The 12,832-nt window shown below is 39.7% G+C and overlaps 1 protein-coding gene across 1 annotated transcript in view; it reads right to left on the bottom strand.

Moving 5' to 3' along the window:
• Positions 1-6,876: 6,876 nt before the first annotated feature.
• Positions 6,877-12,832, bottom strand: part of LOC311272927 (ubiquitin-conjugating enzyme E2 E2-like) — a 76,162-nt gene continuing 70,206 nt past the window's right edge. Inside the window, exon 6 of the mRNA XM_084379689.1 lies at positions 6,877-7,632. Coding sequence (XP_084235815.1) covers positions 7,535-7,632 — 98 coding nt within the window. The 3' untranslated portion in view covers positions 6,877-7,534. The remainder of the gene's footprint in view (positions 7,633-12,832) is intronic.

Here is a 12,832-nt window from a genome sequence, read left to right as displayed (position 1 = left end):
GGAAGTGTTGGTCCAGCAGCAGACTGACGTTGTCACTGAGATACATCATTTATAGAGTGATTTGAAGAGAGAGGTCAAAGAGAGATGGAGGTGTCAGGGTAGAGTTTCTTCAATAAAACAATAGAGTTGTGTTGTGTTGAATGGAAACATGAGCCAGGAGCAGTTGTGTAGACCAGTAACCTGTTAGAGACAAAGGTCATCACATTACTCAGATCTTTAAGGCACCTACAGAGAATACTTCCTTCCCTTCCCTTTAAATAGGCTGCATTGTACTTCACACTGTACCTTCACCTCTGCAGCATGTGTGACATTCTGTTCTTGTTCATGTTAACTGTTGGAAATTGATGGTTAGCTTCTAAATTCTCATATTTTGGCCAGGTTTAAACGCCTCTTATAATTTTGCTCAAAGTAGAACATTTACAACACCATTAATCAGTTTTTAACCAGTTAAGCCTATCTCAGGAAAATGATGTAGCCGTGGCCTATAAAATACATTGAGACGCTGAATCATCTCTGTAAGATATTTAGAGGGTTTGATGTGACAACTGAAACAATGTATAACCTCGTGCAGCTTAAGCCTACTCATTGCTGGATGTAATAAAATCAGTTACAACCCACCACTAAAACAGAGCGAACCAAGAGCTGAGCGACAGTTTTAAAGGCCATTATACCGGCTGATAAAGTGGCCTGACATGTGAAATGTGTTGCAGGTTAAATAAACATTAAACAAAGTGGTTGCCATGAAAGGTGTTCAGAGTTATAAAGTGGCACTTTTATTAAATTTTCACAGCACGTAGCTTTCTCTCCTGGGATTGGCTCCAGCTTCTCCAGAGACAAGTTTCTGGATTTTTGGCAGGGGGTCTAGAACCAGCTACTGTAACTGTTTCTTCATGTGACATAAGGAATGATGAAAAATTTGTTTCCAGTTGCCATGAAAAGTGTTCAGAGTTATAAGGTGAAACTTTCATTGAATTTTCATAGCATGCAGCTACGTCTCCTGGGGTTGAGCTTCTCCAGAGACAAGTGTCTGGATATTTGGCAGGGGGATTATAACAAGCTGTATTTCATTTTCATTGACGATGACAGAAAAATATGAAAATGAATTTGTAATCTTTCTAATGACTTTAACCTCCCATATCATCTCCCCACAGCTGGTAACATGTCTCAATCCTAAATCATATGGGACCTGCCATATGGGACCTTGAGGCAGGGGCATGGCTGCCTTTGAGGGCACTGAGGTCACCTCCTCAATATTTTTTCTCTGGAGATTTTAGCAGAGAGAGTTTATATACGTTTCTCTACATTCTACTATTACAAACTTTTCATGTAGGGTACTTTAAGAGATCAGATAAATCTGATGAGATTAGACTTTATTGATCCTGCGCTGGGGAAATTCAACTGTTAGCTGTTCAGGAGTCAGAAGCAGAGGGACAAAAGTGATTGAGTGATAGAGAAAGATGATAAAGCAAGACAATAAAATAGAAAAATAACCATAAAAATAAAAATATAATGTATATAAGAGTATGTATACAGACTGGTATACATCGACTGGTTCATGTAATTTATAGGCTGATTAAACTTTTACGACTTTTAAACCTACAACGTGCGTAAATTAATGAAGGATTTACTATTTCCTAGGACTAAATCATCTAAGTGTACTTGGGGCCCTCTAGAAGACGTGGCCCCACGATTATGTAATAAAACAGGTGTTACCTTAAGGCTACATTCAGACCAAATCTGGCGCTGCGGCAAAAACACAGGTCATCCCATTCATCTTAAAGTGGGTAGTCCGTTTTGGCTGCGGTGGTGGTGGCTGCAGGGGGTTCCAAAAAATTACACAGCTGGCTGTGGTGATAAAGTTGAAACAGACAAGAGGTTAATGTTCACAACACGTCTCACACACGGGCCATGGACTGACACTCACACACTGCTGCACCACCCTGCAGTGTCTTGCCTCACTGCCGAATTTGGTCTATAGGTTTGTCGCAGCCATTCGATGAATTAATGTCGTTGGAGCATGTCTGGGGGACTTGGGTTCATGGCCTCAGTGTCTCTAAGAGCCTGGATACAGTCCTGCCTGAGCCAAATGTGTGTGTGTGTGTGTGTGTGTGTGTGTGTGTGTGTGTGTGTGTGTGTTATTACTGTATATTCAAGGTCTGGACATTGAAAATCTACCTGCAAAATGAAATATAAAAAAAATCTGAAAATGAAAAAGTAGATATAAAAATGAGTCTTCTGCATGCTGTTTGAGACAAACCATCTGTACTGGTTTATATAATAACCTGTTTGGCATTTTGTCTGCAGGAATGACAGTACGTCTATCTGTACTGCAAACAGAGACGGTCTTCACCCACACATTATAGTTACCTGCACAACATACATTATTATGCAGATTGGGCATGTTTTTATTCACCGGCCAACTTCAGCCTTTTAACGCCTATCGATCACTTACCTCTCATAGCAAATGTTACATTACTGTCCATGCATCAGCGACTTCTCCTTTTCTGTCAGACTCTTCCTCTCACAGAGTGTGAGGGAGGGAGGAAGGGAGGGAAGGAGGGAGGAAGGAGTGGGGATAATGACTCCCCCTCCCCCTCCCGATGTGTCAACCATAATTAACTCTGCCACTGTTGCTCCACTTTGCTGGTTTTGCAACGCAGCCAGAGACTAAAACCACAGCAAAGCATTGTCTCCTGCTCAGAACAAGGCGGGCCCAGCCGCTGTGAAAAGGCCCATCAACAAGTGTTAGTTTGTTCAGTGGTGTGCTCTGTTTTCAATCAGTGATAAGGCTGCATTCACACACACCCCACTGTTCACCTAACAGTTAGCCAGCTAGTTCTCGCAACACGGTCATTCTCCTTCTCTTTGGGCCGTCAAAAGGCTTCCTGGGAAATGTAGGAATTACTTATAAAAGTAGAAATTGAGACATGACAAGGCCTGGAAAAATAAAGTTTAATACACGCAAAGCTGGCTGTGATCCATGTCCTGTTCTCGCAGCTTATCTGTTTTTGATGTAAAAAAATATTTTGCACAAACTTGCACTCACAAGATATTTAATATCCTGCGTGTACAAGTTAATATGCGTAAGATAATCACTGGTGTGAACTTGATATTATTTAATGTTTTGTTCACGCAAGATAATGGCTTGTGCAAAGACGTGTGCACCAGATATTATCTGGCATCGTGTTTGCACAAGATCTATATCTTGTGCTCACAAGATATTAGATAACACGGTGTTCTTGTCTGCGCTAGTTATCTTTTGCAAACAAGATAAAAACAATATCATCCTTTGGGACTTCTGGGACTCTGTAATAAAGTTAAGTACATCAGAGAAGTATCGACTAGCAAATAACTCCACTGAACATCCCAGACTGGTGATATCTGACAGTACGAGAGAGGCTGAGGGAGGATTTCTTTTTTCTTTTCATTTTGAAGATGCCCCACACTGTCCATTTCCAGTGATAGCAGAGTGATGGGAGGCGTTTACATTCACATGCATGTCCTCAGCTCAGTCTAGGTGCTGCTTTAATTTCCATTGTGCTTTTGTGAAGACATGCAACAATTAAAACTGGACTGTTTTGTTCACATTAAGTTGACATAATGTCCCCAAGGTCGGGGGAGGGTGGTGCTGGTGATTGAATTGTAGTATTGTAGCTCATGGCTGCAGACTGGGGAAATGTTCCTTTTGAACTGAAGTTATGAGCTACCAGTCAGGATAGTTGTTCTCTTAGGGTACTCTCAACTCATTATAACACGTTTCAAATGCAGGAGGACTGTGCATGCAATCACAGGAGACTATAATAGGGTGTTCAATACAGTTTGAGATTAGATTTAATACAGTGTTCTGGTTATTATCTAATTAATTAAAGCCTTCTGATCCGATGGGCCTATAGGATGCTTCACATACACTTCATGTGAAGTCTTACCTCAGTTCTTATTACTGTTTCGGTTGAGACAAGTGACTTGAACAGCAGAGGCTAAAGAGGAAACATTACAGTTAGTCACAGGTTTCCATTAGTTTAATTTTAAATGCAAATTGTATTCTGTTTTTCAGGCTGGTTACATTTTTTAATTCATTTGGTACATGTTCTGTTGTTTTGCCTTTTCTAACACTGACACATTGTTGTTCAGATGATTATTAGTGCTGATAAACAGCAGCATGTGACCAATTATGGACATTTACAACCAGTAAATATGTGTAGTCTAAGTATTCCTAAAACCACTATAGTATTAACCAATATTCTATGAAGAAACACAACATATTTTTTCAGGTAGTGTGTCTTGTCTTTTCCAATCTGTGTTTGAATGTATGGTAAATCTACGCTAATCACTAACTCATCAGTTCAAGAAGTCAAATGGCACATGGCTGCAGCAGTACCAGTGGTTCTAGCATCAGTTTGTGTTCAGTTGAGTGTCAAACATGGAATGTGTCATTATGCATTGACACAAAACGCGGTTCAAAACATGTGGATTAGACAGAGAAAGAAACTTGGGATAGTTGTGCAAACAAACCAAAGTGGCTGTCGGTCTGAACTAGAGCTGCAACGATTATCACAATAATTTCAAACTATTTTGATTATCCATGAATCGTTTTAGTCATTTATCAAGTAAAAATGTTAATCATTTGCTGTTCCAGCTTCAGCTCCTTAAATGTGAGGATTTCCTGTTTAAGAGTCCTTGTGTTTCGGACTGTTGGTTGGACAAAAGAAACAATATGAATAAGACCTCTGTTTGGGATCTGGTAAACTCTGATGAGCAATTTTCACATTTCTTTGGGACATTTTATAGACTTAATGATTAACTCAATGAAAATAATGGTTAGTTACAGCCCAAGTCTCCAGTGAGCAGAGGAGCAATAATGAGAAGAAACCGTCAAGATGCTTCATGCTCAGAGGAATTCTAGAGTTCGGCTCGAGCAACATGAGTAGAAGGAGCCATCTTGTTCTGTGTCCACAGGCCGGGGCTGGCAGTGTGATGGTGGGACTTCTTTACACACTTAGGGCCTAATACCCGTTTAAGAACATCAGGGCAGGATGCCTGTTGTCTCGTAGAACGCCTGCCCAGATAAACTCATGCTGTTCTAAAAGCCAAAGGCCATATTCAGAGACATGAGAGCACAGCTGGACAAAACACAGCCTCCTCATTCATGTCAATGAGACCACTGCTGTGTTGGGACAGCGGGGCTGCCAACACTGCAGGCTCCAGCAGAGAAACACCAAAAAGTTTAACCTGACTTCACTTTTTACAAAGCACTTTGCAGTGTCATCTGGAAATGTGTTGAAAAATGATTAATTCAGGCAATAATTAAAACATCTACTGGCATCTACTGTTACCTGGCTGGTAATGGAGGATTAGGTGGCACATTTCCAGAGTTGTACAATCATTCTGCGTAGTATTGTAAGGCTTCCCACACCTGAGTTTAGAGCTTTAGACATGGATCAAAGTTAATTACTGTAACAACACTGATCATTTTTATAATGAGAACTAGCAGGCTTTACAGAAAAGAGAGGCTTTTTAATTATGCTGCAGTGTTACACTGATGGTAGAAATCTGCAGCAGACACACATGCAGACGTAACCTATTTACTAACAGCAAGCAGAAAAAACTACTTAAGATTTCTATTCCTGCACAAAATATATACATTCAAACACATTCAATGACCCATGTCTAATTAGCACAATCTAATATCGCCTCGTTGGTCTTGTTCCAGGACCATCATTGTAAAGGACTAATCAAGTTTTTGTAATGTCGTAGGTTTGTGACTCTGGGAAATGACTGGAACAATATTCACATGGAAGAAGTTATCCTTTCAAACACATTCAACGTCATGAAATGGTCTTTTTTAATACAATCATCTTTTCCTTAATCTAACCAAGTATTTCAGTTCCCTAAACATAACCAAGTATTTTAGTTTCCTTTTTGATCAGTTTCAATGATGGACCTGGACTGAACATTAATCATGATGTTCTGGTAACAACACCAGCACAGCGATTTCTTATAGACTATTTATGTCCATATTTAAAAACTTTCAAGGCCTTGATTTCTTCCCCCAAATTCACAACCTTTCAAGGATTTGAAGGAGCTGTGAGAACCCTGTTTTGTTGATTTCTGTGCAGTGATTTGATAGCTGATAGGGTAACACTTTATAATAACCATCATTAATAATACAAATGTATAATTAATTAAACTTCAGTTAATAGTTATTTGACTGTTAACAATGAAATAATTCATAAACCACTTATTATACAATTGTAAATGTTTCTAAACACCAGTTGTAACTTTACAATAAACAACTGCTTAATAAAGAATTTCATTTCATTGTTTGTTAATGGTGGAATAACAAATAAACTTAGTTTAATTAACTCCAAATTTACCATCTATTAGTGATGGTTATTATAAAGTGTCTGATGAAAGTCTTTCAAACTCATGGATCAGCTGCTGGACTTCCTGGGCTGTAATTACATTGGCTCAATACACTCCAGCCAATGCTTAACCCACTGCTGCTTTTGGTCTATATGCATGAAGAGGAGGCACAGCACATGACCGGATAAATGTAGTAACTGTAAAATCAGTTATCACCGACTTACAAAAGGCGTACAAGATATTTGCACTGTATGTCTCACTAGCACTAATTCAAGTGACCAGAAAATTAACACGAAAAAATCAAATAAAATGTCCCAGAGACATAAATCTTTTTGAGTGAGTAAGCGTTCATCATCTTATCATTCAACTTTCTGTGGTGAGCCTTTGAACACGTCTCTAACAGGAAGTGGTCAGAGAGATGAGCCTGCATGAACACACATACATACATACATACACACACACACACACACACACACACAGGCACATTAAAGCACGAGACTGAGACAGGGTCTGTCACATTACAGCCAGTGTTTAATTGAATATTCAATGAGTATGTATTCTCACAAGGCATTAAATGTACAGCAAACTACCACTATCGTCAGACATGGTGATGGGCTCACTCCATGCAAGACTCTGCTGGGACAGAAATAATACCATGACTACATGTCCACTGCATGAACACATATCCTGATGCCATGCACTAATGTTGACCGTGAGCTTTAAAACCACTGAAAGAAAACAAACTAAAAGCACTCATTCAGTTTTGATCATTTTTACATGAAACCATCACATGAAACGGGAATAATACACGCACGCTTTTAGATCAAGAAGATGGCGAGGGTGGCAACAATGTTATAAACAATGCAATAACAATAAGAACAACAACGACAAGAACAATAACAGTATTAAAGCTTTTCATGACCATATCAACATTCAGTGTATTGGAAAATACAATCCCAATAGACTCTTTGTATAAAAAAGAAGCTTTTCAAGTCAGCATGGAACAAATAACAGTTCGTTTCTCTGGGGTGGGGGCAGGGTGGATGACAGGAGCGGGTGTGCTTCCATAGATTTCGGAGGAGGGGAAGTGTGTGTGTGTGTGTGTGTGTGTGTGTGTGTGTGTGTGTGTGTGTGTGTGGAGGGTGAGGGGTCCTGGAGGAGTCATGCTGGTCTATGTGGCGTAGCGTTTGGTCCACTGTTTGGCTATCCTGTCGTGCTCGGCTCTGTTGGTCAGGTACTGTGTGGCGATGCTTCCAACCAGAGGGTCGGCTGGAACACAAGAGGAAGGAACTCAGTGATACTCAATACAACAAAGTGTTTCTCTCAACATTTACTGGAGTGCTAAACCTTTTAAAATGAGGCCAATTAGTGTTTCTGACCGTACCTCCAATAAGGTGAGTGTACAGTTTCTGCAATCTGTCTAATGATTTCTTCCTTTTCATCAAATTTGCATCAGTATTGGGTTAAATCAACTTTTATTTCAATCAAATCCCTTTTCTCTAAAGTACTAGTAAGACAGTGCAACAGAATGTAATGGTGAATAACAATTGCTTGGTTACACATCTAGCTGGTATGGAGCAACAACCTGATGAATACAAGTTCAATATTCACTCTCCTTTAAGCTCTGTTTTGGTCTCCACCAACTCCTGAGAAAAGAATATGGCTCTTTAGTTGCTAAACGATTCACTATGTTCACCAGACAGTGGCTAACTTTGAATCTTTGTCATTTGGGGTTGAGCAGGAAGTGTACAGTGGGTTTACCAGAGTTAAATTACTGAAAATAACTGAGAGGTCTTCAGATTGCCTATTTTGTGTGACAAGCAGTGGTACCCCCCAAAAAGGTATTCCATCTACACAGATATGACATGTTGAATATGTGTCAAAATGTATAATGTTGTCAATTCACTGTCTTTTAATTAACAGATTCAACACTAATCTTAACTTGAATTGATTCATTTTGACTGGATCTAGCAAATTATATGCACCTTTAAAAAAATAAAAAACCTTCTAACATGACTTGTTAAGTGTTGAGTTTACAATATTTAGTGTTCCAATGGCGAGTGTTGCCAGGTTGGTTTGAAGCTTTCCAGCCCATTTATTGCTCAAAATCCACCCAAATTGACAAAAAAAAAAAAGATCAATAATAAATAACACAGATGAATTCATTAACAGTAGCACCAGTATTGTGGTTCATCACAATTTTCAACAAGACACAACATGATAATTAAACAACAATTCAAGTGTTCACAAGTGCACTACAACACAGGGAAAACATCATACCAAAACAACTAGGAAACTATTTTTAATTTCTGCCCTCTGTCTTAAAAATAAACAACAATTAAAGAGAAACAACAAATAACAAACATGGTTTCATCCAACCCTTGAAACTGCAACAGGCTTCGGAAATGAAACTTTTTATGTGAGAAATGGTAGCATGTTGTTAAAAATATGTTTGCTGTGACTGTAGGGATGCAACAATTGATTATTTTCATTATTGATTGATCTGCTAATAATTTTGTGAATTAATTTAGTCCACAAAATGTCATCCGACCAACAATTTCAAACTTTAACATATTCAGTTTTACTATTGCATAAGATGTATAAACAATGCTTTTTTACAGCCACTGGTCACCTTTTTAACTCAACTCCAGCTTTTCTGTCAGTCTGCTTATTGATAAAGGTCTAATCGATACGATTTAAACACTTTAAATTATGGACAATATCCACATGTACTGGCAACACTTGAGCTCATTATAGTTTAAGTTATGAAATAACACAACTTTACGTATGACACTCATCTCCTTCAGAGCCTGAATGTGCTCAGGAAAGTCACGGCACTCCTTCTGTTGGATTTTATTTCTTGCAGACCTAAAGACATTTTGGTCTTATGGCAAAAAACACCCACACAAAATTTACTGGAGATTCAGCCGAAAATTTTAGAGACACTGAATCTTGTCAAGGGCGCACCGTAATGTAAACATCTCACACCTTCACTCACAGATTTCCTGAGGGGAAAATGTGATATCAGCAACAGCCTTCAGAAAGCCACATCTGTGAGAGTGATATTTTATTTATTAGGACATGTTTACACAAACAGCCACACGGACATCCAATTACCTGATGCAGTGTATCAAAGTCTAAAATGGTGCAGAAACCTGCGGCCGACCACACCGGCTCATCAGCATGCATGGGAATTTTATTACAACCAGTGAAAACCACAGAAAAGCCATAAGTCAAACAAATGGAGCTCTATCATCCCTGTGGTCTGAAGTGGAGCTTGTATCGTGTGACGAACAGCACGGCCGACACCTTTATCGACAGCACAGTAAAATGTGCATGCAGCTGTAAATCAGAGGTGATCATAGTGGGCTCCAGCAGCAGCTGTGCTGTCCGGTCTGTTGATACACCACACACGTCCGGTCAGTCAACAGCCACCATTATGAATTCCCACTGGCTCCTCTATTGATTGTGCTGATGCTCAACTTGTGGTGCCGCCGGTCAATTTCTCAGTGAGGTGACAGAGAGAGAAACAAATTCCCACAGCCTCACACACACACACACACACACACACACTCTGCTCGACTTCAGAACCGTCTCCTGCGGGCTCGGCCTGCTGACGGAGCAGTGTGATGAGCTTGGCTGAGCAAGCAGCACAAACACCCCTCCACACTAATCCCTGCTAGGGTTTCAATGATGGGGGTTTTTACAGGCTTATGCCCATATTTCTGGATGAATGGATCCTTACATATCACAGCATTGTGGCTTACAGCTGGAAGCATCTGACTTCTTAAGTGACAGCTTGAGCCAGAGACACAAGTCCTGTTGGAATTGTTTGTTTGTGAATGATTAAATGTCCTGAATCATCATGCCATTGACTGCAGTATGTTATTTTTTCCTTGTTGGGCCATTCTGTGCTTTTAAGGTCAAAAATAAGATTGTCCTTTCTAGATTAGGGCTCCTGAAGGTTGTCATTGTGGGTCATTAGTGGACTGTTAAAAATCATCCAAAACCCATCCAACAATTCTCTTCTTGACTTCCAAAACTGACAGTCCCATGATCACACCTCACACAGGAATTGGTGAGGAAATCTTTCAAACTCTCTTTTTTAGTCTTCACACAAGTACTTCAATAATTCATCCCCCGAGTGAGTTCAAGACCATGAATCTCTCTGAGGAGTATCTCTTCGCTGTTATCTGCATTTGAACAATCATTGTGTCCCTCCTCTCTATGACATCTCCTCTCAGTGTTGACATTCAGAACGACTATAAAAACATTTGATCTTAGTTGCCTATTTATCACCAGAGACACAACAGGATGCCATGCTTTGCGATTAGCTTAAAAAACATGCTTTCCACACTATGTCTTAAAAATGTACTTGTGGTACAATGTGGGGAAATTGAAAAAGGTTCAACTTTATACTAATATCCTTTGACATGCAGGAGTAACAACCTTGAGAAAATGTTGTCTTTTACTTCTATACAAGAATGTAAAATAACTTCAATCAAAGACAGAAAAGCTGGGCGTGTTGATAAATGGCTTTTCCGATTCTCTATAAATTATAGTAACTTTAATTAGCATGGAAGCACTTCACACAGGGAATGAATTGCTTTGTCATGGGCCAGATTAGTGGCAACCTGACAACATAAAGGACCAATTGAAGCAGAGTGAGTAAATACATGCTCAAGAAAAATACCTCAAGAGGATCAGACTTTGGAGAGGCAAGCAAACCTGCCGCTTTGAATCCATTTGAACGAGATGTTAGACCATTATTATGCTAAAACTTACTTGAAACATGGACTCACAAAATTGTTTTCTGCAGTTTGGCACCTTCCCAAAGACATAGCTCCTCGAAAATTAAAAAAATGTCTGTATCCACTTTTCACTTTTCAGTCAAACTGTTGAATAGAAAACTACTCATGGTGTGTTATCTGGTGCAGCTCCAGTCAGTGCTACTCTGAACTTGTTCTCTACAGATTCAAAGAGGGCCAAAAACAACCTTAAATTATGCCCAGTTTCTTACAGCATGTTCTGAAGCCCAATAACTGCAGTGTAAGTGTAAATCTTTCACTCTGAACTTCATAATCTCCTAAATGTACTCACACTTCAAGATCATTTTGAATTAAAATTCTTCTAGTTATATATTTTGATTAATTATGAACTTATATTGTCCCAAATGTTTTTCAATAATGTTCAAACCAAGAGAAATCCACAATTTTGTTTAAGGTAACGTTTTATTCATTTGGTCACTCGCTTTAACTTCGGGGAGCGAGTCGTGCGAGCGAGGGTGACGAAATGTGTGAACATTTCTGAGTCACGTGGATAGTTTTGGCAATAGTGGTTGTTTAACAATGAAGAAACAACTCCCATAACTAACATGCCGTCAGTTAAAGTTAAAGTGACGCAAATATTCTGTTTCATTCTGCTGTTGCAACAAAACTACCTTTGTTGAACTGAAACATTGATCGACACTCTGACAATCTGAACATGCAGCAAGTTGTACAAATGACTTCCAAACTTGGAAGTTGGAGCTTGAGGCCTTCATACCAAGAGCTTGTCGAATCATCTCAAAGTATCTTAAAGGTGGGTCTTTGTAACTTTCTGAAGCAGTCAATATCTCAAACTTTCTTTTTTTCATTTTTCACAACCACATGCAGGAGAAAATTCTTGAAGAGAGTTTGTGGAGGCTGTAGCCAGGAGAAGGCTATGATGGGAGGCTTTCTGCACTGTGATCACGTGCCCCTTGAACAGCTATAAACACACTTGCCTTTAGACATAGTTGGACAACACGCTGTAGGAACTACTTAGTTTGAAGCACACTGAGACCTTTACAAACACTGTACAAAAGCAGCAAGGCACCTCCTCTAGATAGTTTCAGGATGACCTGTTGTGACCAAGTTTTGTAGACTGGGATAATCCAGAGGCAAATATTGAAAGAGATTACGAAGTGCAAGTTGTTCAGACTAGTTGTACGGTAATTTCAGCCATTCTTGTTTTCTCACAGGGCCACACAGGAGCTGCAATAGCTGAGCACATTACTTGTTTTTATCTCACATATTCTGATATCAATCCAGATAGTAAAGCCTTCCTTTAAGGCAGGGCGAGCCAAGTGTTATTACAGGTTTGACAAACTGTCACCCCTGTAGCTACAGAAGGAAAAAAAAAGCAGACACCTTTATTATAGAAGACTGGCCGAATATATCAGCTCATATCAGCCAGATATATGATCTACCCCAGACAGCAGCAGCAGAAACCACTGAGGAGGAATCCCTGTGGCTTTGTTAAAAATTTCAGATTACTTGCTGGACGTTCCACAGAGGCTGAGACAGGCAAAGACGGGGAGAAAAAAGGGATGACATTCGACGGAGGCCCTGGGCTGGATTTGAGCCCTAGACACGCTCTGACATGGCATGTGGCTTAGGCCCAATGAGCCACCAGGACGCCCCAGGTAGAAAATCAGCTTGTGGGGCGT

Source organism: Pagrus pagrus, assembly GCF_965226575.1.
Source record: "Pagrus pagrus genome assembly, chromosome: 17".
Lineage (NCBI taxonomy): Eukaryota > Metazoa > Chordata > Actinopteri > Spariformes > Sparidae > Pagrus > Pagrus pagrus.
This window is presented reverse-complemented; position numbering and strand designations above follow the sequence as displayed.